The 26,723-nt window shown below is 47.0% G+C and overlaps 1 protein-coding gene across 1 annotated transcript in view; it reads right to left on the minus strand.

Annotated features, from left to right (window-relative positions):
* Positions 1-26,723, minus strand: part of GABBR2 (gamma-aminobutyric acid type B receptor subunit 2) — a 421,806-nt gene that overhangs the window by 201,620 nt on the left and 193,463 nt on the right. Inside the window, exon 4 of the mRNA XM_032240167.1 lies at positions 12,135-12,236. Coding sequence (XP_032096058.1) covers positions 12,135-12,236 — 102 coding nt within the window. The remainder of the gene's footprint in view (positions 1-12,134; positions 12,237-26,723) is intronic.

The following is a 26,723-nucleotide window of genomic DNA, read 5'->3' on the forward strand; positions in this document are numbered from 1 at the left end:
GGATGGGGATCTTGGGGGGCACCATAGAGCAGTATAGAGTGTTTGAGGTTCTCAAACTGGGGTATGTGCATTCTAGAGCATGAGGAGCTGTCCCGAGAGTAGGAAATGCAGATATACCGGGTTATTCTTTCTGGAGTAGCAACTTAACAGAAGATTCAGCGGTTAGGAAAAAGGTTTTGGATTTGGGGACTCTTGATAGTTTTTCACACATGTGCATGCTCTCACAAAAGTTCCAGAATCATGCTTTCCAATGTTGCACAGCTTATATCTTTTCCCAAAAGTCCAAAGAGTAGAAAGAGGAAATTTGGGAATAGCAATAGCCCCTACTTTCAGCCAAGCCGCCTGCCTCCCTGCCAGGGTTATGGGCCTGTTCTCTTATGCTGAAAGGGCTTGGGGCAGTTTAGGTAGTAGTAGGGGGTAGGGAGGGACAGCCATAACTATCCCTGAGGAGGAGAGTGAGCGATCAGAGCTGTGATATCACAAAGGACTGGAAACATGGCAGAGAGCAGGGTCTGGAAAATCCTGTGCCCTTCCAGGGACTTGGCTCTACAGGGACCTTCCTGGAGTGAAAACAGATGACCTGAGTTGGGGCAAATGAGATGGCCAGGTCTAGGGTTGGAGACCATACATGGAGACCTATGTTTACACCCTCAAGAGGCTACTTCCACAGGAAAGGGGCAAACATGGAAGGAAATAGCTGTGGGAATGGGGTAGGAAAATGGGGAGAGGTGTTCAGTCCAACCCCCCACAGTGACAGGATGAGTGAGGGAGAGGCCTGCTAAACTCTGTCTGGAGAGAAGCCTAATGTTGCTAAACCCTGGGTAGGTTACCTTTCCTCTTTCTTGACTCTGTCTCATCCCTCATCTAGAACCACTTTGCCTCTGGGATGCTTAAAGAGAGCTAAAATCGCACACGCACACACACGACACTTAACAAGGATAATCCAATTCAAAGAACTAGCATGTACCCCCAGTTTGCAAGCAATCCTAACACCATAAAAATAACAATTCTTGAGCCCTTTCTCAGCTGTTGCGATAAGCGGTCCACCTGGGAGGTGGGCACTGTTATTATGCTCACTTTGGAAAGATTCATGGCCAACCGAGGCCCAAAGAATAAAGCAACCTTTCCAGGTGCGGTCCCCTCCTTGGGGCTGGTGCACCTGCCCCGGCTGCAGTGAAGGTAGGCTGCTGACAGCCCACTCCCTTCTCTGGAGAACTGCCCCAAGCTAAGGGGAGCTTCCTGGCCAAGGGAGCCATGCCATGCCCCATACTCCACAGAGAACAGCCAACAACTGACTCACATTGGTGGAAAACTCAGGGCCCCTTGCTGAAAGGTGGGGTCAGCTCTGTGGTGCTGTCTGTGCTCCGGAGGCCCCTGTGGGGCCAGATTAAACTGGTATCCATCCAAGACAGAGCTTCTCCTGCCTCATCCTGCTTCCCTCCCCTTCCCTCCTCCCAAAAATACTCCCTCAACAAATCACTTTCCCAAGCATCCCAGGCTCTGTTTGTAGGGACTTCAATCTAAGATACCAGGTCACACAAATAGGAGGTGGTGGCACTGGCTTCGCCCTAGGTGGGTGTGGTCCCAGAGCCTGAGTGCTTGACCCCTCGCTCCTATCTACTGCCTCCCAGCTGAGGAGGCAAACCCCATTGGGTCTGAGCTGCTGGAGCTCAGCAAACAACATGAGCAACAGCTCATCGAGAAAAGTCATGCAGATGTTGAAGTGAAAGGATATAAATGGCAAATGCAATCCTAAGCCACGAAAATCGCTGGTGTGCATTTAAAAGTACAAAACAGCAGAGGTGAGGAAGATAGGAACCATGCCCTCCTCCCAGCCTTCCCTGCCTCTGGAGCATGGAATCTTGCAAGGAAGGTCAAGCTCAACCCTGAGCCTGACCCTGACCTCTGGGCTGTCTGGAATTTCCTGCCACCCATGTATCAGTCTAGGCCCACTGTATCGCATCCTAGTTTCTCAGAGCCTAGCCTCACAGACTACCTACTGCACTGGGCTGTTGAAAATTCATTTGCACAATGCTGTACAAAGGGATGAGATGCTATAAACCCCTAAGGCAGCAGAGCTATTAGAGGCTGGCCATGACCTGGGGCAGCAGGCACTGCCTAAGGCTTTGGAAGCCCAGGCCAGTCCTGTACCCCAACTGTCTGGCTGTAGACCTGGAGTAAGCCCTTAAAGGTTAGCCCAGAATGTTCTCCAAAGTCCCTCCTGGGTCTGACAAGCTGATCCCACACCCAGAACGAGTAGTCTTTTTTATTTAGCTAAAATTTATTTTACTTAGACCCCACCCCCCACTGGAAATGTCCGTAAAGACAGAGAAGCAGGAAGTATACGCATCACTCTCAAGGAAGGGAGCGAAGAGGGAATAGCCCACAGCAGCCCACTGGAAAGCATAGCATTTCTTTAAGGTTTATTATTATATCTGAAAAATTCATGTATATTTAACACTAATAATATATCTCTGTCGTAAGTTAAAAATAATACCTTTTCGTCTCCATGTCTCTGAGCAAACCTGGCCTGTGAGAAAGATGCACCATGTTTACTCTGCAGCTTTGCATCCCCTTGGGGTGCCTGTATGAACCTCAGTTTCAGGCAGTCAGGATGGACTCCCAGCCTGTGGGGGTGGCAGATCTCACCGGATCTCTCCTATCTGGTTGGGAAAAAGGGGGTGAATTCCCTAAGGACATTTTTGGCCAGAGTCGGGAGGGAGAGCACAGATCCCACTAGGACTTTCCCATGGGGCAAGGGGAGGACCATCCTCCTCAAAGCCTAGCTTTGTAGTCTTCTTATGACAACCAGAACAATAGCCACATCCTGGCTGGGTGCAGTAGCTCATGCCTATAATCTCAGCACACTGGAGCCCAAGGCAGGAGGATCACCTGACCTCAGGAGTTCAAGACCAGTCTGGGAAACACGGAGAAACCCCATCTCTACTAAAAAAAAATATAAAAATTGGCTGTGTGTGGTGGTGCATGCCTGTAGTCCCAGCTACTTGGAAGGCTGAGGTGGGAGGACTGCTTGAGCCCAGGAAGTTGAGGGTGCAGTGAGCTATGATCACACCACTACACTCCAGCCTGGGTGAGAGTGAGACTCTGTCCCCAACCCCCAACCTCTGATAAAAGCAATATCCTAATCCTCAGAACGTGTGAGCATGTTATGTCATGTGATAAAGGGAAAATTCACATAGCAGATGGAATTAAGCTGTTTATCAGCTGATCTTAAAATAAGGAGATTTTCTTGGATTATCCAGGTGAGCCCAATGTATTCACAGGGTCCTTAAACATGGCTGAGGCAGAGACAGAGTGATACAGTGTGAGAAAAGCTCCACTGACTACAGCTGGCTTTGAAGATAGAGGCAGAGGGCTGCCAGCCAAGGGATACAGGCGACCTCTAGATGCTGGAACTAGAGCCTCCAGAAGGAACCTGGCCCCGCTGACACCTTGATGTTAGCCTGTCAAGACCCATGTAGGACATCTGGCTTCCAGACAGTAAGATAAATGTGTGTTGCTTGAAGCCGTTCAGATTTGTCACAGCAGCAATGGGAAACGAATACACCTCCCTCTATGGAAGGTCCTGGAAGGCTGATCTGGTCTCCCTCCCCTCTCTGCTGGGGTTCTAGGACACTCAGTGGTTGCTGACTAGTCAAGCGGCTTTTCTGGTCAAAGCTGTCCCCTTAATGTGAGGCATAAGGATGCCCACTAGTACTGTGGGAGAATTGGGCTATTTTTGTGAGTTGCTCAAAAAAGAAAGCCAAACGTGGCTCTGAGTGGCAGAGACATATTTTCTTTTCCTTTTTTTAGGAGTAGAAAGCCTGGCTCCATTTAGAGGGTCTTCATGATGATGCACGGGGGCCCAAATATTGCATCAATATAAAAAATAAAGACGGGAGCTTGCTGCTTATCTGTGTCTTTCTGTCATTCCCCAGCACTTTTTTTTTAACCACTCTGCTACTTAAGGCAAGTAAGTTGCAAAGCCAATTTATTCCTGTTTTATTACTAAGAAGAAATGGGTGAGAAGTCATTTAAAAATGTTGGGTATGCGTAACCCCTGGAATGTTGAGAGGCCATGCAGGAATCTTTCTGCTGACTGAGGAGTGTGGGTGGACACAAAGCAGGGAGGCATGCCGCGGAGGTCAAGAGCCAGTCTGTAGCTGGACTGCTGAGCTAGAATCTCAGCTTAGTCACTGAATCAGCTTCATGGCCTCAGGCAAATTATTAAACTTCCCTGGCTTCAGTTTCTCTACCTGTAAAATGGGGCTAATAATAGTACCTATCTTCAGAGCAGGTAGTGGCAAACACTTTCTATAAAGGTCCACATAGTAAATATTTTAAGTCTCATAGGCCATATAGTCTCTGTTGTGATTACTCAATTCTGCTGCTGTAGCACAAAAGCAGCCAAAGACGTTGTAGTAAATGAATGTGTTCCAATAAAACTTTATTTACAAACACAGACAGTGGGCCAGATTTGACCAATGAGCTGTAGTTTGCTGACTGTTATTGCAGAGTTATTGTGAGGATGAAATGAATTCATGAATCTGTCGGCACAAAGGGAGTGCTTAAAAGTGTCCTCCTTTGATGTTGAAGCAGAAGCATTGGATGAGAGCAGAAGAGACTGTGATAAGATGAGAGAGAGGAAAGGAGCCCTCCAGAAAGAGGTGCCTGCTGGCACAGCACTGACGCAGGCAAGCAAGGTTCCTGCCTCCTCTGGTAAATTCACCTGCAATGGGGAAGCTCTGTGGGCCCAGTGACCCTAAATGAACTGCTCATAACCTCTCAGCTTTGCTTACTGTCTCAAAGTTTGGATTTTAGAGAGCCCTTCGTTATTACTTTAAGATACGCATTAAAAGATAGGGAGTTCCATGGCTTCTTTCCCTGAAATTTCCTAATTTTATCATTTCATGTTTTATTATTTTTGTCTTTTCTCTATTCTAGTGTCTCTCAGGTTTCGAACATAATACCAATTTCTGATTTTTCAGCCCTCAAGAGAGCCCGATAGTCTGCATATGGTGACCATCACACAATTGGGATGGCCCAGTGCCCTCTCCAGAGGAAGACAACAAAGCAGGGGCAGAGTCCAACCCCAGGTCCACTTGATTCAAAAGCCCCTGTTATGCTTGGTGCAGTGGCACACGCCTGTAATCCCAGCACTTTGGGAGGTCAAGGCGGACAGATCACCTAAGGTCAGGAGTTAAGAGACCAGCCTGGCCATGGTGAAACCCTATCTGTACAAAAAATACAAAAACTAGCCAGGCGTGGTGGTGGGTGCCTATAAACTCAGCTACTCAGGAGGCTGAGGCAAGAGAATCACTTGAGCCTGGGAGGTGGAGGTTGCAGTGAGCTGAGATCATGCCACTGCACTCCAGCCTGGGCAACAGAGTGAGACACACACACAAAAAGCCCCTGTTCTGAGCTTCTGTCTGGGATGATGAAAATGTTCTGGTAATCAATAGTGTGATGGTTGTACAACACTGGGAATGTACTTAATGCCACTGAATTGAACACTTAAAAATGGTTAAAATGGTAAATTTTATGTCACATATATTTTACTACAATAAAAAAACAAAGGGTCACAACTAGAACAGCATTCCCTATGCTGATTTCTGACAAAAAAAAAAAAAAGAAAAAAGAATGCTGGTGATTTCTGTAAAAGTGGGGCACAGGGTTTCTGATGGTGGGGGGCAGGTGGCTGTGGATGGAAGGGACTTTTGGGGTATCTGATAAAGTTCTCTGACCTATGTGCTGTTTCCCTTATGATTCATTAGGACATTCATTTGATTTCTATGGTTTTTGAATCTTTGTTTTATTTTACAATAAAATATTTTCTTCAAAAGTTCCTCTTCTTTCCACAAAAGCATTTGGTCTCTAGAGCACCTGGGTTGAACTGGGGCAATTGCCCCTCCACATCAATTCCAGACATAAAGGTCTGTATGCCCCATAGTTGAAATAATGTACCACCAATTCCTCTGAAAAATGGAAATATGAATACAGGGCAGAAGGCCACTTTGGGGAAGGTGCATGAAGCAACTGAAATGTCCAGAAGGGAAATCTAACGCCTGGAGCTCTCCCTAGGTATGCCCAGGACTTGGTCTTTGTGCAGAGCGGATTCCCAGCCCCACCTGGAAACGACTAAAGTTTAGCCACCCCCTGTTCAGAACAGGCTTGGAATAAGCTTAAAAGGGCCTCTCGACTTCATCACACGTAAATGATTTCCTGGCTTTCTTGATACAAACTTCAATACACATCTGCTAAATCAGCCTTATTAATTTCATTATTCAGTTCCTCTGTGTTCTTGCCTTGTTTCGCCTGGGTGAACTGTCCAAGAATGAGAGAGATGTTATGCCTCCCAATGCTATTGTGTTTCTGTCAATTTCCCTCTCTATTTTTAACAGGCTTTTCTTTCTTTATTTCAGTGAGATGTAATTCAAAGCAATAATAGTCCACGAGCGTGTTATTCTTAAGGTGGATTGAAGCCTTATCTATAGAAAAGGACTCTCCTTAATCCTGTCTGACACCTGTACCTTGAACACGCTTTGGTCTGATATGAATACTGGGGTTCTTGCTGTGGTTTGATTTGCTTGGTAGACCTTTGCTCAACCATTTACCTTCAACCTTTTGGTGCCACTTTGTTTGTCTGATGTAAATAGCTAGAGTTCGTTTTTCGAAACACAATCTGAAAGTCTTTTCCTTTGGATAATGAGTTTGGCCTACTTGAGTTTCTGGTCAGAATCATTATATGCGGTCTGCAATGATCTGCTTTGTGCTTTCTGGTTTTCAGGTTTGCTTTCTGTTTCGAAACATGGATGAGATTTCCTTTGCTTTATCTTTGTGTTTCTGCAGCTTCAGGTTCTGTTTGCATTATGGTATATTTACCATTGAGTTATTCAAAGCATTTTTTAGCTTACGTTTCTTTAATTATGAAACTCATGAGCAAAATGGTCTTTTGAGTCCCTTGCCTAGTTAAGGCCAGAAGTTAAGCACCCTTTTTTTTAAAAAAATCATCTCTTCTTGGGCCTGTGAAGGTAATTTGGATTTTTTTATCTCAATTGTGCCTATTGCTGTATCTATTTTTACATTATATATAAAATCATGTGTAATTTTTGCATCTGTATACACTTATGTAACAATCATTTAGACTTCGCTTCCCTTCCATGGTTTCCAACGATCCCTGCTCAGCCATTTCCATCATGACCTCAGATGTAAAGTATGCCATTGCTCTTGGCTGGCTGACATTGGACTTCAGGATTAACTTCAAGAAGGGCACCTGGCTGGAACATTGTGTGAGCCCCATGCAGTGAAGAATGTCTCCCAGTTGCTCCACTCTTTCTGGGATTTAATGCTTCAGAGGAGCTGGAGGGTGGCCTGGTTTTTGCATCTCTATGGGAAGTTTGTTATTTTCCTGGCCTAGATATTTGTAAGATTTTCTCCATTAAGTATGTCAAAATTTTGGCAAAATCTGTCTAAGTATGACTCTCTTTTCACCAGTTCTGCTAGAATGCAGAAGCTGGCCTGTTTGCTCATATAGTGTGTACATTTCCATATGAAATTGATTTTGTAGTTCAAAAATCATAGAATAATGGTAATTTTGTATGGCCCAATCTACAATATTAGGTCTGTCTTGAGCCCACTTAAGTTTGTTTCCTATTAAAAAACAAAACAACAACAACAACAAAAAAAAAACAAGAAAAAAAACTTCTCATTTAAAAAGAGAAAAATTGTGGAGACTGTATACAGGGTTCCCATACAACCCCTCACCCAGTTTCCCCAATATTAATGTTTTATGTTAGTATTTTGTGCATTTGTCCACAATGAATGAATATTGATGTTATTATTAGTTAAAACCCATTATTTAATCAGATTTCCTTAGTCTTTTTCTCGAACATCCCTTTTCTATTTCTGGATCCCATCTAGAATATACCACATTATTATTATTTTTTCTTGAGACAGAGTCTCATTCCGTTGCCAGGCTGAAGTGCAGTGGTGCAATCTCCAGCTCACTGCAACCTCCGCCTCCTGGATTCAAGTGATTCTTGTGCCTCAGCCTCTGAGTAGCTGGGATTACAGGTGCGCACCACCATATCCAGCTAATTTTTGTATTTTTAGTAGAGATGGGGTTCTATCATGTTGGCAAGGATGGTCTCGATCTCCTGACCTCATGATCTGCCCACCTTGGCCTCCCAAAGTGCTGGGATTACAGGTGTGAGCCACCGTGCCCGGCCACCACACTATATTTAGTTGCCATGCCTCCTTCATCTCCTTTTGGCTCAGGCTTTCTCTACTTTTGATGAACTAGACAGTTTGGGGAGTATTGGTCAAGTATTTTGTAGGATGGCAAAATGTGTTTGTAATTTGTCTGATGTTTTTCACATGGTTAGACTGGGGTTATGGGATCTGAGGAAGAAGACCACAGAGGTAAGGTTATTTCTATCATATGTCAAGGGAGCTTTCAACGTGACTTATTACTGCTGCTGTTGACCCTGACTGCCTGGCTCAGGGAAGGTTTGTCAGGTTTTTCCACTGTCAAGTTATTCTTTTCCCCTCGCTCTTTTCCTACTGTACCAGTTGGAAGGAAGTAACTTAAGAAGTGTGTAGTTATGACCTACCTCTTTGGAGTGTGAAGTTTCTATGTAAGTTACTTTGAATTCTTCTGTGTAGGAGATTTGACTATGCTCTCCCATTTATTAGTCAATCATTTATATAAGAATAAACTTGTGGAGATTTATTTTGTACTTTGAGTTACATTCTAATACTATTTTAGTCTTTGTGTTCAAATTGTTCCAGCTTTGGTGACTGGGAGCTCTTTCAATTGGCTACCTTACTCCCTTGTCACAGCCCCATCAGTGTGTGTGTTATTGTTCTGGATACTTCCTTACCGTCTGGTATTACAAAATACTCCAGAATCATCTTGTCTATTTCCTGCCTCATAAAACCAGCCATTTATCTAAGGAGCCCTGGTTCCTTTTACTGGAGAATGGTGTTAGAAACCAAAATCTGGGTGTTAGGTGTGCTCATTGCTATTGTTTTGGATTTTGGTTCTGTTTCTTTTGTCCTTGTTTTCCCTTAGGAAAACTCCCTTCTCCAGTATCCATAACTGTTATCCTTTTTCTCACTGGATTGATCTCCTTTGGCCATTTCCTCTGAATTCTGGGAAAGTATCTCAAGTTTGCCCTCCACCTTATTGATTTTTATTTTTCTTGGCCTTAACTCTGCTCTCTTCTACCTCCAAAGCAGATTCCGGTTCTTCTATTTGATATCTGGTTTCCTTCCTTGTCCTCTGTATCTCCATCTCCATCTTACCCCACAATAAAGCAGAAACTTGCTTTTCTTCTGAGCTTTCCAAAAGTAACTACCCTCCCATTGTTCCTGAATATTATGTCCTTGTATCCTCTGTTGCATTTTGTCCAGACTTGGTATTTCATTCACATACACTCAACAAATTGTTGAACAAATTAGGTTGGGTGTTAGGTGATGGGAAACAGAAGAGTGACCAAGACAGACATAAATTTCTGCTTCCTGGAGCTTACATTCTAATGGGAGGAGACAGATGATAAAACACTGGGTAAAATGAATAGAAGACCACATATTGTTAGAGATTGAATTGTGTCTCCTTGAAAAATACATTGAAGTCATAAGCCCTAGTACCTCAGAATGTGACCTTATTTGAGAGCAGAGTCACTGCAGATGTAGCTCCTTAGGAGGTCCTGCTAGAATAGGGGAGGCTCTTTATCTAACATGACCAGTGTCCTAAAAAGACAATATGAAGAGAAGAGTGGAAACACCATGTGTGGCAGAGATTGGCACTATGCAGTGGTGAGCCATAGACTGCCAAAGATTACCGGTGACATGAGCAGCCAAGAGAAAGGCATGGAAGAGTCCTAAGCCTTTGAGAGAGCATGTTCTGTTGTTATAAACCTAGTTTGTGGTGCTTTGTTGCAGCAGTCCCAGGAAATGAAAATAGATATCAATCAGTGAAATGGAGGAGAAAATTAGCAGAAAGGGGTAAGTGGGAGTTGGAGAAACAGGGATTTCCATTTTTAAATAAAGTGTTCAGGGAAAGCCTCTGGGAGAAGGGGATGACTGGACAAAGACTGCAAGAGGCACAAGAAGGAGCTGTGCAGATGTCTGGGCAACAGGAGCCTTTGCCAACAGGTGAGGATTCTGGCATTGGTGCTACTCTCCCAGCTTATGAGATGCTGGAATCCTTTCTCAGAAGCACATGCAGGGCAGAGGAGAAAGCTGGGCCATGACATCGCCCAGACCTGGGTCTGAATCCCAACCCCCCATTTTTCATCTGGGTGTCTTGAGGTAGTTGTTAACCTCTTTGAGACTCAACTCCACATCTGTGAAACAGGGATACAAAAAATTCCCTCCATTTGAGGGCTTTGGGGAGGATGAAATGAGCAAATAAAGGCGAAGGGCTCTGCACAGGGCCTGGCCCGTGGTCAATGCACTGGAGAGGTGGTTATTTTGGCTGTTATTCTCATTATGGTGAATGTCACTGCTACTTCTGTTGGAGTTGGTTGGCTGATGGGCAGAGAGCCCAGTTCCATCCCCAGTTTCTTGCTGACTTTCAACTAGTACCTCTGCTCTGTACACAAAGGTTCTTTATACATTAAAGCCCATAGATGCTGGGCCTCTGGAGCTCAGAGAGCTATTTCAAGTGCCCACCATGGGGAGATGCCTCTGCGTGTGGCAGAAGAATGTCAGTGCTCTTGGTCCTCCTCTCCTCTCCCAACCCTGCCCCAGATGCTTCCTACAGAGCAGCCACCCCACCCCTGAATCCTCCAGGCCCCACACAGCCTGTGACACTGCAGCGGGGAGAGCTGGTTTCTGCTACCTGAGCTGTCAAGCAGGCCCTTCCCTGACTACTGTGACCTCATCTGCAGAGGCTCCCAGGGCTGAAATGTGACCCGCAGGCTCTGTATCTGCTCTGGAGGAGGTGACAGACAACAGATATGTTGCTTCCCTTGCTCCCCTTCTCTGGGCTTTGGGCTCCCCATCTGTGAAATGGAGGATTTAGAAGGCAACTGCTCTAAGCTGCTACCTGCTCTGACTGGTGTAACCTGGGACCCACACAAGACAGAAGGGCACATCAGCAGTTGGCATCTGGGGTCTCTATGTCAATGATTTTAAGTTAAGGCATGAAGGAACAGAGGAGACGGAAAGGAATTTAATAGCTCTGACTACACTGGCATCTGCTTACAAACCTCCAGGAAGTCTCCAGGATAAAAGAGCAAACTTCTAAGCTTGGCATTCAAGGCTCCTGGGAACTGACTTCTGTTTCAGCCTCCCCTCTACCCCACTCCAGGTACTTCTGCCTCTGTGGAATTCCTGCTGATCCCAAGCCATGCCTACCCTTCCCTCTGATCTTCCCTCCTACCCTGCAGGGCTTCTGCAGGAAGGGATCCCTCTTCCTCCACCACCAAATGTTGTCTCCTTTTGGAGCCTTGTCTGAACCCTCTCCCCAGGTGGGATGAGTCACTTCCTCCCTTTGTTCCCAGGCACTTTGTTCTTGTTTCCCCTGAGAGGTCTCTGTCTTCCTCACCACACTGGGAGCAACCTGAGGACAAGGTCAAGGCTGATGATGTCTATGAGCCCAGGAGAGTGTCTGGTACATAAAAGCTGTTTGAGACAGTTTGCAGAATGAATGGACAAATGAAAGTTAGAGACTGACTTACAACTGGGGAAACTTCTAGTTGACCCTTTCTGTTCCTAAAGTAAATGTCACCAGATAGGGGTCAGGAGCCTGGGCTTTCAGCTGCAACAACAAGACTTCTTTGCTGTGGGCTTTCTCCAAGATAGTTTCTCTCTCTCAGCCTCTTCAAAACAGACATGATAATCATTTGTGCCCTGCTTGCGCCTGAAGCTGTGTTGAGAGATACAAAACCGTCAGGAAAGTGCTCAGTGGCTGTGCACCTGCAGCCAGTGCCTATGGCCAGTGTTGGATGGCAAGGAAGGGAAAACCAAGGGAAGCCAGCTCCTGGGAGCTTCTCCTGTCTGGGATGCCAAGGTGGAAATGAACTTGAGACCCAGACCAAACTTGAGACTCTTTCACAGTCAAGTAATTTGGGCACCCAGGGCATTGTGATCAGACTGCCATTCATCCTGTGGCTAGCCACACCTACCTTCAGCTTTTTGACACTGGTACAGGGATCGTTGGAGAAGCTCTCGGTATCTGAAATCTCAATGTCCTCGCCATACAGAACCCCAGTCAGGTCATTCCGCACCTGTAAGCAAAGAGAAAGCAGAGGGTGGGTGTGCTGGGGACCACAGGAAGGGTCAGTTCAGAGGGGTCACCCTGGGGAAGTTGATTGGGAGAAGCGATCTTCTCTACTCCACCAACAATGCAAAGTGAGTGGTTTTGTTTTACATTATTAACTAGACCGCCCCATGAAAACTTGAGGATCCCCCAGTCCCACCCTGCAACTGACACATGGACACAAGGAGGCCAGGCAGGGAAGGGACTTTCTAAGATTGCCCAGGGAGTTCCGGCAAGTCAAGACTAGCACCTTTGCTGGTGTTTGTCTACCACATGGCACTGTCTCCAAATCAGGCTATTCAATTAGTCTTTGTTAATATTTTGCATTATTTATTTGCAACATTATTTCACTTCTACGGTGAGGAAATAGCTAAGACATTCAAAGACAATACAGAGTAGAGGAAGGAAGTATGGAACCTGGCTGTGATGCTAAACGTAACTATATGTCTACTGACACACAGAATGAGGAATATCTATGGATGTGAAAAGAAAAAGGTTGCAAACTCCAGTGTGCCAGGACCAGCCAGTGTGTGAAACCAGCCTGTGTGGAAGGATTACGGAATGGTAGGGCTGGGTGTGGGCTCGCACCTGCAATCCCAGTGCTTTGGGATGCCAAGACCGGAGGATAGCTTGGACTCAGGAGTTCAAGACTGCAGTGAGCACTCCAGCCTGGGTGACACAACAAGGTCTTGTCTCAACAGAGTAAAACAAAACAAAAGACAGAAACGGTTTGTTGCTGAGTTAGAACGTGGGTCAAGGGTTACTAGACCTTCTGATTTTGGGGGAAGAAATCAGAAATTTAGACTTTTAAAATACAAAATTCTCTAATTTGTAAGTGTTAATACTATTTTGAATTAAAAAAAAAAAAAGTAAGGATCAAACCAAATAAACTTAAAGTCTGTATCTGGCCTGTGGCCATGGCTGTTTACCCTCTGACATACAGTGATGGAAACTGGACTTTTGTGTTTTAGTAGCAACAACTAGGTTGGGGTCAGCGGATCCATCTTCCAGGTCCTGCTCTATCACTGACTTGCTTGTGACCTCAACCTCTCGAGTGATCCTCCCCTTCTCTGGGCTTCAGTTTCTTCCTCTTTAGGAGATGATTAAAGCACCTCTTGTTCACACCCACTAGCATGGCTATTACCAAAAAGCAAAACCACGAGTGTTGGTGACAATGTGGAGAAACTGGAACCCTTGTGCATTGCTGGCGGGAATGTAAAATGTTGCCACTGCTATGGAAAACAGTATGGCAGCCCCTCAAAAAAAATAAATAAATACAGAATTACCACATGATCCAGCAATTCCACTTCTGGGCATGTACCCAAAAGAATTGAAAGCAGGGACTTAAGAGACATTTTTAAACCCATGTTCATAAGAGCATTTGTTCACTGTAGCTAAAAGGTAGAAGCAACCTGAACATTCATTGCTGGCTGAATGGATAAACAAATTGTGGTGTATATAGATAGTGAAATACTATTCAGCCTTCAAAAAAGAATAAAATTCTGACACGTTACAACATGGATGAACCTTGAAGACATCACATTATGTGAAATAAGACAGACAGAAAAGGACAAATATTATATGATTCTATTCATGTGAGATACTCAGGTTAGTCAAATATAGAGACAGAAAGTAGCACGGTGGTTACCAGGAGCTGAGGGGAGGAGGGGATGGGCAGTGACTGTTTAATGGGCAGAGTTTCAGTGTAAAATGATGAAGCGTCCTGCAGATGCAGTGGCAAGCGCTGCACACACAAGTGAATGTACTTACTGCTGCTGAGCTACACACTTAATAACTGCCAAAATTGTAAATTATGTATATTGTGCCACAGTAAAAAAGAACTTGTTACTTCAACACTTGGTGGATCCTTGTAATGTACCTATCAGAGCATTTTGTATAACCTGGCCCTAAATGCAACAGGATGGTAACTGCCAAGGAAGGGAGACAAATGAGGCTGTGATGGGAGCTGCCATCTTTTACTTCTCCGAGAGACATATGAAGCAAATAGAGAAAATGTGAACATGTAATCATTCTGGCTAGCAAGTCCATGGGTGTTTACTTTACTCTGAACGCTTGAAATGCCTTGTGATCAATGTTTTGTAGAAAGAAAGACTCTGTCACAGGGTGAACCTTGTCTGTCCTTTGTTTCTGCCTTAATTTGATGGCAGATTGGGAACTAGTCAATGGGGCAAAACAGTTAACTTTGCCATTGGAGTTTATTTCTGCTGTCTCAAATCCTTTTGGATACAGGTGGGTTCCCGTTATGAGTTCTGTGCATCACGAGGGTGTTGTAGAACCACCACCATTATTAAACGTGGAAAACGTGCATGCTTGGCTCCTGGAAATGCAGAGTCAAGCCTTGGCTCTCCACTTGCATGGCACCCACGTTCTAAGAAACTACCCAAGCTCTCAAGTCTCAGTCTTTTCACCCATCAGATGAGGGCAACACAGCAAGTAGCTCATGGGGTTGACTTGTGGCCCAGCAAAAGCACTGAAGACGTGGAATGGTTTTGTAAACACTAAAGTTCTACATACCACTTAGAAGTTGGAGTGATCATCCTCAGGCAAATGGCAATGCATCAAGGCAGCAGTGGCTTGGGTATCCACGTGTGTGTATTAATGTGTGCATGAAAGTTATACATAAACGTGGCAGAATAAAATGTTTTATAGGTGGTCAGGACGCAAAACAGACAAAACACACCCTAGAGGTCATCTTATCTCTCCCCTCATTTCACAGATGAGGAAACTGAAGTGTGATTCCCAGTCCTGGCTGGCTCTTCTCAATTCTGCCAGATGTGGACCGTTTCAGAGGCCTGATGAACCAGAACAGGCCAGAACAGATGGTCAGTGAGATCAGCCACTCACTGCCCATAATCTCAGCACCAAGGAGTCTGTGCTCACTTCAAGTATTTATCTTAACGGACTTTCTGGGGAAAGCAAATGGAGGCAACCAGTAATATTATAAATGGCATTTTAAAGTAAAAAAAAAAGTAAAAATCAAACCAAATAAAGTCTGTACTGGCCAGTGGCCATGATGGCAAATAAATAATGTAATTAATCTTCCTCATAGGGGAAAAATATACATGCTCCTTATGTGGGTAGAAGGACCCTTTAGTGCACTGATGAAAGATGTACTAAGTAAATTTGTAAATACCTAAGTTTCCTTCTGGAACTGCAGCTATCTCTCGTTTAAAACAGAGCCAAGTCAGGTGCAGTGGCTCATGAGCCAGCACTTTGAGAGGCCAAGGCGGGTGAATCACCTGAGGTCAGGAGTTCAGGACCAACCTGGCCAACATGGTGAAACTCCATCTCTACCAAAAATACAAAAACTAGTCGGGCATGGGAGCCTGATGAGTCACTGGTCTTACCCTTTGTGATCTTTATACTCTCCATCTGCCTGTGCCCATGGCCTCCCTAAAGGGTTCTTGGACCCTGTCCTAGTCACACCTCTCTCCTCTGAGTGTGAGCCACTTTGTCGCTACCCTGATAAAGGTAAGCAGAACTGTGCCCAGGGTTCTAGGTGTGGTCTGAGATGGATGGACCAGAGATGGATTATCCCCTCCTTCATTCTAGATGTGATACCTTTTAAAATGTAGTTCCTGGCCAGGTGCAGTGGCTCACGCCTATAATTCCAGCACTTTGGGAGGCTGAGTTTGAAACCAGCCCGGCCAACACGACAAAACCCCATCTCTACTAAAAATACAAAAATTAGCTGGGTGTGGTGGCAGGCACCTGTAATCCCGGCTACTTGGAAGGCTGAGGCAGGAGAATCATTTGAACCTAGGAGGATGAAGTTGCAATGTGCCCAGATTGTGCTGCTGCACTCCAGCCTGGGCAACAGAGCAAGACTCTGTCTAAAAAAAAAAAAAGGCAACAATGTGTTATAAAAGTTTCCTATAAGCTGCATTTCTGCAAAATGATTTCCTTTTTTCTATTAATCTCCTTTATAAAAATAGAAGTATGTTCTTTCAGGAAAGAAATAACTCTTAATTCCCAATAAAATATACTCACATACACAACACACACAAAGTATGGCTGGGGGTGCCCCAGGGGGCCTAATCTGCATATTGAGCCAAGTGAGGCAGCCACCAGGAGTCGGATTTGCTGAAAGCTCGGGCATCCTGGGAGAGATGGGTGATGATGGGCAGGGGAGGTTAGAAGGCTGCCCCTCACCTGTAAGGGAGCCCCAGGAGGGCAAGGGACACAGACTGACAGAGGGTGAGGAGTGCGGTGAGCAGTCACCCAGGGCTGCTGAAAGGGATACGAGGAAGGACTGGGCTCCCTAAAGGCCAGGGTCTCTGCGGCTACCCAAAGGCGAAAACTCTCCCTGCTTCTGGCACAGTGGATCCAGAACCTGGCCAAGGAACAAATCCATAAGGAGCCAAAGTCATTTGGCATGGAGAGGAACCGATGTGTCAGAGCCCCAGGAATAAATAATCTGGGATAAGAGGCTTGGAGGCAATAGTTGTTGACTTGACCCTTTCTCCCTGCCCCTGCTACAAGAACTGGTGCAGCCCATCCACATGAGGTCGTGGCAGAAGGCATGTCCCTGAAACAGTGGTTCTCAAACAGTGGCCCCTGCACCAGTCACACCAGCAGCACCTGAGAACTTGTTAAAAATGCAAACTCTCCAGCCCTATTCAGAACAACTGAATCAGACACTCCAGGGTGGGATCCAGCACCCTGTGTTTTAACAAGCTCTCCGGGTAATTCTGATACCTGTTTAGAGGGGTATCAGAATTCTAAAGGAATTCTACATTCTAAAGGAAGCGGGATAAGTTTTAAGTAAATGATTGATAATTGTGAGGAAAAAAAATTTAATGGCTTAGATATTTTCCCCTTGGTTAGGAGACCAGAATGTATAAACTGAGCCAGGCAATTGCCAAAGTGTGATTAAGACTAGGAAGCACTTTTTTTTTTTTTTGGGGGGGGGGGGACAAAGTCTTGCTCTTTGACCCAGGCTGGAGTGCAGCAGCACAATCTGGGCTCATCGCAACCACTGTCTCTCAGGTTCAAGCGATTCTCCTGCCTCAGCCTCCCAAGTAGCTGGGATTACAGGTGCCCATCACCGCACCCAGCTGATTTTTGTATTTTTAGTAGAGATGGAGTTTTGCCACGTTGGCCGGGCTGGTTCAAACTCAGCCTCCCAAAGTGCTGGGATTATAGGCGTGAGCCACTGCACCTGGCCAGGAACTACATTTTAAAAGGTATCACATCTAGAATGAAGGAGGGGATAATCCCTCTCTAGTCCATCCATCTCAGACCACACCTAGAGCCCTAGACTCAGTTCTGCTTGCCTTTATCAGGATAGCGACAAAGTGGCTCACACTCAGAGGAGAGAGGTGTGACTAGGACAGGGACCAAGAACCCTTAGGGAGGCCATGGGCACAGGCAGATGGAGAGTATAAAGGTCACAAAGGGTGAGACCAGTGACTCATCAGGCCCCCATTCAGCTTTGGGAATCAAACAGCCAAATGCAAGAACATTAATATTTGAACTCAGACTTCAAGTTCTAGGAAATCCCTCATTTTTCATAAAGCTAAGAGCCAGGAGAAATCCGTGGCTTTGAGGGAAAGCCAGCAGTAGGAAGAGCCCTGCTCAGGCTGAGCCAGGAGAAAATGCCGCCAGGTCAGATCAGCCGTCTGAACAGCAGAGATGAGTGTGTCTGCCCACAACCTCCCTCCCAGCTGGTTCACGGGGATGTGGGTGAAGAGTGTGACAGGGACTTGTCACTCCAATAAAGCCATCATGATGGCTTCATTCCTGCAACTGACTGAGCACACAACCTCCATCCACACACTAGGCATGGGAGTGCACAGTCTTTATCCATGCCTGCAAGACGTAGTGGGAGAAGAGGAGGGGTTGGAAGAGGAAAAGGAGACCAGAGAAAAAGGTGGAAAGCCAATGGAATTGGGAAGGGAATGTAGGTAAATGATGTCTTAGATCAATCTTCTCACTCAGCATTTGAGTCCATGTGACCTGGTTAAAGGCTAATGCAGATCCACACTGTCCCATCAGGGAGGCTGGTCCCCAATTCTGAGACGGCCACAGTGCTACTCCAGTGCAAGTCCTCTTGCCTGCTCTGAAGCCTGCACCTCTCCATTAAACACAGAATAGCTGCGAGAGGATCCAGGCACTGCCCTCTCTCTGGAATCATGCAGCCTTGGGCTTATCAGATCACTGCATGACCCGCCACCTCGGCATGTGCGTCAGTCCGTTTTCTTCACCCACACTGTCTCTGCTTTAGGGCCCCAGGACTGTATCTGCATGTCCTGCCAGGCTCCCATCCCCTGCAACTCCCTGCTACCCACAGGTAGGGCTGGGGAACTCCTGGCTCCTATGGATCCCCCCACGCTCGGCACTGGACACTCCTGCCCTCCATAGATGCAAGGTGAGGGGCCTGAGGTCAGGAGCCCTGGGGTGCAGCCCCCAGTCAGCCTGGCAGGGAACCTTCTCAGACTTCAGGCCCTCAATCCAAGCTCTTGCTTCATTCCTGGGACTGAAATTCTATCTCATGCCCAGTCACTGCCTGGCTTCTGGGCTTGAGTACCTTCCTTATCACTGGATTTTCTAGAATGGGCTCGGTTTGTCCCTACCAGTCTCACCGATTCACGCACTCACTCATTTACGTTATTGACATCTCTTCTGTTCCAGGTACCGTCTGAGGCAGCACTGGGCCTCTAATGACGACCAAAACCATGTACTGTCCTGGATCTCTGTCTAGTGAGGGCAAAAGACATTCATCAGCCGATTGTCCCAGGGAATGTGTAAGTGTCCACTGAGACAAGTGTTCTCAAGTTCAGGGGCATATTTCTGGGAGAGGCTGTAGCAGAGGAGTCAGACTCAGGCTGGGAGGTGGTGCAGGGGGAAGGATTCCAGGCTGAGGAACAGCATGTCTACGTCCTGTGATGGGAGGGAGCTGGTAGAGAAACTAGGAGAATGCCCCAGCGGGCTTAAAGCGCAGCCTAAAGTAGGGTACCGAGTACCAGCTCTGTCTAGAGACCCCCACCCAGGTGGCACAGAAGGCAATGAGAGGCAGACACCTACATAGAACAGCAAAGTGGGTCTATCGGGGGGCCAGCAGCCTACCAAGCTGAGAGCCTCAGGGACTGACAGCATTCCAGGCTGAAGGCCCCCAGCAGATTCTGATCCACATATTTATTCTCTCTTAACAGGTGATTATTATTAACAAACAGGTATTCTGTATTTTCTCATAATGCAAAAATATACCAAGTAGGCAGCTGTTACCCACTGACCACTGATTACAGACAAACCAAATGGTATTCTTCACAAGAGAGCCACGGGGGCAGGGTCAGATACCGCAAAGAATTCTTTTAACAGGTGTGTGATGTTTATACATTGTCCTGCCACTTTGGAATGCCCCAAATGGTTTTTCACTTGGGGTGGGGGGTCGGCTAGGTTTTCCCTGCCATCGTTCTTCCTAGCAAACAATATACTCTATCACACACTCAGCATTCATCAATATTCATAAACTTAATATTTCTCAACAGCAGGGCTTAGGGGAGGCTGTCGGAATGAAATGAGAAAGAGGTGGGTGAGGGCAGCCTGGACAGGCCTTCCAGTTCACGTGAAGGATCAGGTTTTGGCCCTAAGCACAATGGTAACCCATGATGAGGTTTTTAGTAAGGAGTGGCATTATTAGAACAGCTTCAAAACAGTTGCTCAGGCTGCTGTGGAACCACTAAGGGGCAGGGACAGGAGGGGAAGAGGAAGGCCAGGGCGGGGCTCCAGGAATGGTCCAGGTGAGGGATTCTGGAGGCTAGATGAGGGGGAGGTGGCAAGAAGTGATCAGCATGGGGGTACATTCAGGACAACAATATGTATTAGTCATCTATTGCTGTGCAACAAATTATCCCAAAATGCAGCAGCTTAAACCAGTAAGCATCCACTGTCCCTACGGTTTCCACAGTGAGGAAAGGGGAGCGACTTAGCTAGGGGTTTCTGGCTCAGGGTCTTTCAGGAGGTTGTGGTCAGGATACCGGCTGGGGCTGCCGTAACCTAAAGACTCCGGGACTGCATGCTGGAATCACCCGGCAAATTTTAGAAACTGCTGATGCCCCAGCTGCCTCCTAAACCAATAAGAACCTCTGGGATAGGACCCAGGCAATGTATTTTTTAGAGCTTTCCAGGAGTTTCCAATGTGTAGCTAAAGTTGCTAAGTACTGATTTTAGGGGTAAGAGCAACAGAATCATCATGCTCACAGCTGGGTTGCCAGCCTGCCTGAAAACCCCCAAGCCCCCTGTCCCCATCTCCTCCAGACCCAGGGCTCCAGGATTCCTCCCCTGCTCTCTCCTGCCCCCTCTAGTAGGTACATTTCATCTTTAATCCCCCAGCCCTTTTACTCCTGGCCCTTAGCACCCCCAGTAGCCCCTAACTATGACAGGAGAGAATGGAAAGGGGGCAGGAGGACACGAGAGAAAGCATGAAAGGGAGAAGAGAGAAGCAGATTATTATTATAGTTACTTGCTACCGCATTCAGACCACACGTCCCACACAGAGGAGGCTCCCATGGGCAAGTGAAATTCACGGCCAGTGGCTGTAGGCTGCAGGAAGCTCCAGTGATCTCAAGACACTTGGCTTCTATGGCCAATCGTTGCTCAACTTCCCTAATGAGGCCACTGCACCAGCAGAGGAACCATCCAGAAAGGCTCAGATCCAGGTGAAGACGCTGAGAACCAGGGCTTCGCCCCATGCACTTTACAACTCTTTGAAAATTCTAATTAGGTTACAAAATGAACTTGAGAGCAAAGCGAATTCCCAGCTCTCCTATGGAAGCTGAGGTAACCTACTTTGTCATTCAAATGCACTCGCTATATATAGCCAAGAATTGTGCCGAAATGTCACTCCTCTTACCTGACTAAAGTGTATAATTATAGATTTACTTCTATTCATTCATGAAATGTGTCTTCACTTGATTAAACAGTTCATTCAAGGAAAATCCATTAAAATATGGAACATGTTAAAATGTGGCTTCTTAGAGGCAGAGGGCACCGTTGTAGCTAAGATGCTAATTAGGATAAACAGGCATTTGAAACACTCAAATCTTTGAATAATTCAGGCCACTTTTACTGGGGCTGGAGCTCCCCAGGAACTGCCATTAATTTAAGCTAATTAAAAAATTAGCCTGGAGAGGCATAGACCAAAACCGACCTGAAACACAGGAGAGCTGTTGTGTAGAGGGGGGCACCCGGTGCTGGGTACCCCTGTGGTGATGGAGCACCAACAGGTAAGATGGTTCAAGAAATTAGATTTTGGCCCAATGCCAAAAAACCCCACCACTTTCTAATGATGGAGAAGGTGGCTGTGATAGTGAGGTCTTTCAAAGATTTGGGGCATATACTGAAAAACTTATCCATGTGGTATATTTCTGCCTGTCTAAACCAGATGTACATTCATTAAGGGAGCATTCCTTTTGAAAAATGGAGCTACCAGTTTTTAGATTTCTACAAATAAGTTCACTCTTAATAATCTGTTACCAGATTTGAACATAAATGAAAAAAATGTAAAGGGCAAGTATGTAATTGAATATGTATTAGATCTGCTGCACGAGGGGACTAGTTGTACATGGGTTTATATCCAGCTGTATCCAGGTGTGTGTGTGTGGCCCATGCATGTTCACAGTGCAGAGCCAGTGGGTTGAAAGGTGACCTCCAAAAAGATAGGTCTAAGTTCTAACCCCGAGAACTTGTGAATGTGACCTTATTTGAGAAAAGGGTCTTTGCAGACATAATTAACAGAAGGATCTTGAGATGAGATCATCCTGGATAAATCCAATATTGAGTGTTCTTATAAGACAAAGGCAAAGAGAGACTTGGGACGCAGAGACATGAGAGAGAAGGCCACGTGATGACAGAGGCAGAGGGTGGAGTGATGCAGCTGCCAGCAAGAAGCACCTGGAGCCACCAGAAGCTGGGAGATGCAGGCAAGGATGCCCTCCTAGAGACTCCAGGGCCAGCCTGCTGATACCTTCATTTAGGACCTCTGGTCTGCAGAACTGTGAGACCATACATTTCTGTGGTTTTAGGCCACCTAGTTAGTGGTGATTTGTTTTGGCAGCCACAGGAAACTAATACACCTGGGGCCTCCTGAGACCTGGTTGTGCATTGATCCAACCCAGGTTCCCACGGAGAAGCCCAGGCTTCTTGTCCAGTCTAGATGCTCGATCCCAGTTTCTCTCTGATGGCACTACTTGTGTATCCCAAAGATAGATGGTTTTTCTTACATCTCCAGAATTACACAAAGCAGGGAAACAAGTGGAGGACCATAAGCTGTGCATCATGGAGATATGGGTGCTGGAGACAGGGGCACTGGCCTCATAGAGCTTCAGTGGAGGGCTCAGGAGTCCAGATCACTGACTTCAAGTTGACTCACAAAGAGGTGACCATGAGTACTGGGGCTGTAACATTTCCCTCCCCACAGATGTGTCAGTTCCCACAGGGAAGCACTTTGCTTGTTTTGATCTCAGGATCCTGTGTAGTGCCTGGCAGATAGTAGGTCCTCAGAACTGTGATGAATAAAAAATGGATGAGTGCATGCTGAGGCCACACCATGGCCACCCACTCTTAGATGGAGGAGGGCAATATTCTGAGCCCATGAGAGTTCATACTGCATCTTGAGCTGATCTTGCAGAGATGAGGCAACTTCCCAAGGGCTGGGCTGCATGCTGAGGCTGAAGATACAGCCTGTGGATGCAGGGATGAGTCCCTGGGGCAGTGCTGGCTAGAACTCTATCAGGACCCCAGTGAAGGAAGATGTCTGGGGAGAGCTGTGGTGCTCTGGGAGCATCTCTGTGGGGACACATGGGGCCTGAGGGCAGCTGGAGTTTCCTGGGGACAGTTCCCTGCTTCCCTTACCATGGCAGAGAGTGTCAGGGGCCTGTGACCTGAGACTTGCCCAGCTACTCACATCAAGCCCTCATGGCAGCTTCTACCTGCTGGGAGTCCAACTGGCCTACATGGCAGTTGGGAGCAGGGATCCCACCTGCCAGAGCTACAGGCCCTCACACCCAACCCACAATGCCACCTCTCACCACTATCACCCCATTATGAAAGTCCTCCAGAGGGAGGGCAGAGAGGCTGAGGGCTGCTCCTCTCCCTAGCCCACAACTACTCTCAGAGGCCTGTCTCCCAGAACCACACACTGTAGGTGAGAAACACACCCTCAGCCCAACTTCAAGAAGGCAACTGGGGCCTCTCTGGCTCTCAAATCAAATCCAGGCTGATGGAAAACTGATTTATCAGTTTTAGAAATTCCAAAGAATCATCAGTGGTGGATAGAGTCATGCCCTTCCCCCCAAAGACGTCCATGTCCATATCCCTAAATTATGTTACCTTATGTGGCAAAGGGGGATTTGCATGTGGGATGAAGTTAAGGATGTCAAGATGGAGCAACCATCTGGGATTATCCACGTGGCCCAACATGATCCCAAGGGTCTTTAGAAAGAAAGGCGGGAGGTAGAAAAGTCAGAGTCAGGGAAGGGATTCATTCAAAGATGCTCTGCAGCCGGCTTTGAAAGTGGAGGAAGAGGCCAGGAACCCAGGCTCCCAGGCAGCCTCTAGAAGGTGGGAAAGGCAAGGAAACAGTCTCCCCTCAACCCTCCAGAAGGAACCAGCCAAAATCAAGAACACCTTGATTTTGACCCGTTGATTTTGAACTTCTGATCTCAGTACCATAAGATAATAAATTTGTGCTGTTTTACTAAATTTCACTAAATTTATGAGGATTTGTTGCAGCAGAACAGGAAACTAATACAGTAAGCTTTCACCTTGAGATGCCATACATCTTGAAATGCCACAGGCTGTTTGAAGCCTTCCCTTGTCCCCAGGCTAGCAGTGACTTCTCCTCTGAACTCCACAGTCCTGGGCTCATGATCCCTCACCTGGGCTAAACAGAGAATGTCCTGAGATTCCACACACCTACCATCCACACCCCTTGCTCCTCCAGATGCCTAGCACAGGGCAAGTGATCCAAGCACCTTTCTTAAATAGTGCACAAAAATCCCCTGTTGGGCACCCCCAACCATCAGTCTTCCCTTTGCCCCTCATTTTCCAAGGACCTCACCCACTCTAGAAGCAGTCACTGAAGTCAGGTTACACTGAGACACTGGGGAATGAAATTAACCATCAGATCTTATTGCTTTCCTTATGACAAACTGCCCATTGCTTTAATAGTTCCAGACTCGAGGGACCAAACCAATGTTTATAAAAACGTTGGGTATTAATAAAACAGGGAGACTATACAGGTAAAGTGATGAATAGAAGCCTCTGTAGGAAATCAGCAATATGCAAAGTGAGCCTCTGATACCAAAATAGAAGGAGAAATCACACCTGAGAGCACCAAAGCAAGGAGATTTCAAAACCACTCCCTGGCTCTCTGAGCCCCATCCCTGCTCCTTGTCTCTCGAGGAATGATGGAGGGAATGGCAGGCGGCCACATGGGGAAGTCTAGGCATGTGAGATATCACTTCTGTACATCCCTGAGAAGCTGTCACCAAACCCAGGGGACTCACGTGGCATCTGGGCCTCAGGGAAAGGGCCAGGGCCAGTGGGAGAGGCCAGCAGGAAGTAATTTCAGCTACCTCAGAGGCAGAAGTTTCTAACAAGAGAGTGAGCCAAAGAAGGAAGGGTCCTTCCCCAGGTGGGAGTGAGCTCACCACCATGACAGTGTACAAGCAGAGGCGGGTTGCTATAGAAGGGATTCAGGCATCAGGTGGAGGGGCAGACGAGACTGCTGGATCCCCAAGGAAGGTCTCAAATTCTGAAACCGGTACCTTAGTTATGAGAGCATGAACGCTGAGGGAAGCATAGGTGGTACATGTTCTCACCCCTGCAGAAATAGGACAGCTTCAGGCCACTCTGTAAGCTGGATGAGCAGTGGGATCAAATCGTCCACCTTGTGCTTCATGATGGAGCTTAAAGGACTCCTCTCTGAGACCCTGGGAAATCACTCCTCTTTTTATGAGGAGCTTTCTTTCCAGTTCTGGATTCCAAAGTTTGTGATTTGTGCTCAGCTCGTGTTCTGGTTGACATCCTATGTCCCTAGCATTTGCACCGCCCCCCCACCTCCCCGGCCCCACTTCTTGGCTTCCACTGGCTCTCTTCTTCTAGGGCTTCAGATTGGGGGTGTGGAATGAGGTGAGGAACTGAAGGGCTGGGACTCCTCTTGGCACAGACAGTAAAAGGCATAGGTGCAAACTGCTCCCAGAGCCCACCTCTCCTTCCCTTCCCTCCACTCCTCCTCTCCCACCCCCATCCCTCACTCCAAGCTCTCAGGGAGGAAGCAGGCCACAGGTGACACACCAGGATTGACTCTGGAGTGAATTTCATCCTCAACAATCTTACAAACAAGGTCCCATTCTTGTTTCCATTTCACAGATGAGGAACTCGAAAGATTAAGTCACTTGCCCAAGGCCTTACAAGTAGTAAGTCAGAAGGCCAAGACTGAAATTCATGTCTCTCTGACTTCCAAAAATCCAGGAGGGGAGAGTAGAGGAAGAAGAGAAGAGGGGGCTTGGGTGGCGACACTGGTCTGGCCCCTGGGTGGTTCCTGCAGGGAGAGGACCCAGTGAGTGGCTTTCTTACTTGAGCATCCCTCCCTAGACTGGGAGCCCTGGGGGAGCCGGGACAGTGTTGGGGCCTGTGTGTCCATGCCAGACACAAAGCCTGGCAAAAAGAAAGTGATCAGGACACAGGGGAGAGAAAGCAGGGCAGAGCTGGACATATCCAGGAAGCAAGGGCATCACAATCAGAGAATGGTAACAAAAGAAGGAGACAGGAACACCAAGGATGCACTCCACCTTCACCTCCTGGTTCCAGGGTCACTGCAAAGGGAGCCGTCTGTCCAGCAGGCAGAGTAAGTGCTGATACTCTCAGGCCCACTGCTCATGTGTCTGAGAGAGAGGCTGAGCTCAGACCATCAGAACCAGGCTGCTACACACCAACTCACCAGCCCCCACTGGACACCTGAGAAAACTGAGGTTCCAAGAGGGGTAGAGACTTGCCCCAAATCACACAATGGTCTAGGCACAGAGCTAGGACTCAAACCCTGTTTCTTGCCTCTAGGCCAGTGTTGCCCAAAGCCATTTATTTAATAGCAGCAATGGAACGGTAAGCCCCCAAGAGAGCCAACAGCTGCAGCCCTTTCAGGACCCTTTCCAAAATCCTACGAGACAAGTGCTGCTCCCAGGCAGTACCCAGCCCTGTTCCTGACCCGCAGGGTGGTACAATCTTTGGTGATCCTGGCTCCTAGCTCCTGGGTTCCAGGACCCAGCACAGGGCCTGGCACAGAGCAGCTGCCTGGTAGCACTAATGAGACCTGGAAATTTCCTTGACATCAACCACCCTTGGTCTCAGAGTTCAGAGCAGCAGCTTCCAAACCTGCTTGTGCATCTATATCTTCCCAAGAGCTTTGTAGAAATACAGATTCCTGGGCCCC

The sequence above is a fragment of the Sapajus apella genome, unplaced genomic scaffold, assembly GCF_009761245.1.
Source record: "Sapajus apella isolate SASKATOON/1434 unplaced genomic scaffold, GSC_monkey_1.0 scaffold46, whole genome shotgun sequence".
Classification (NCBI taxonomy): Eukaryota; Metazoa; Chordata; class Mammalia; order Primates; family Cebidae; genus Sapajus; species Sapajus apella.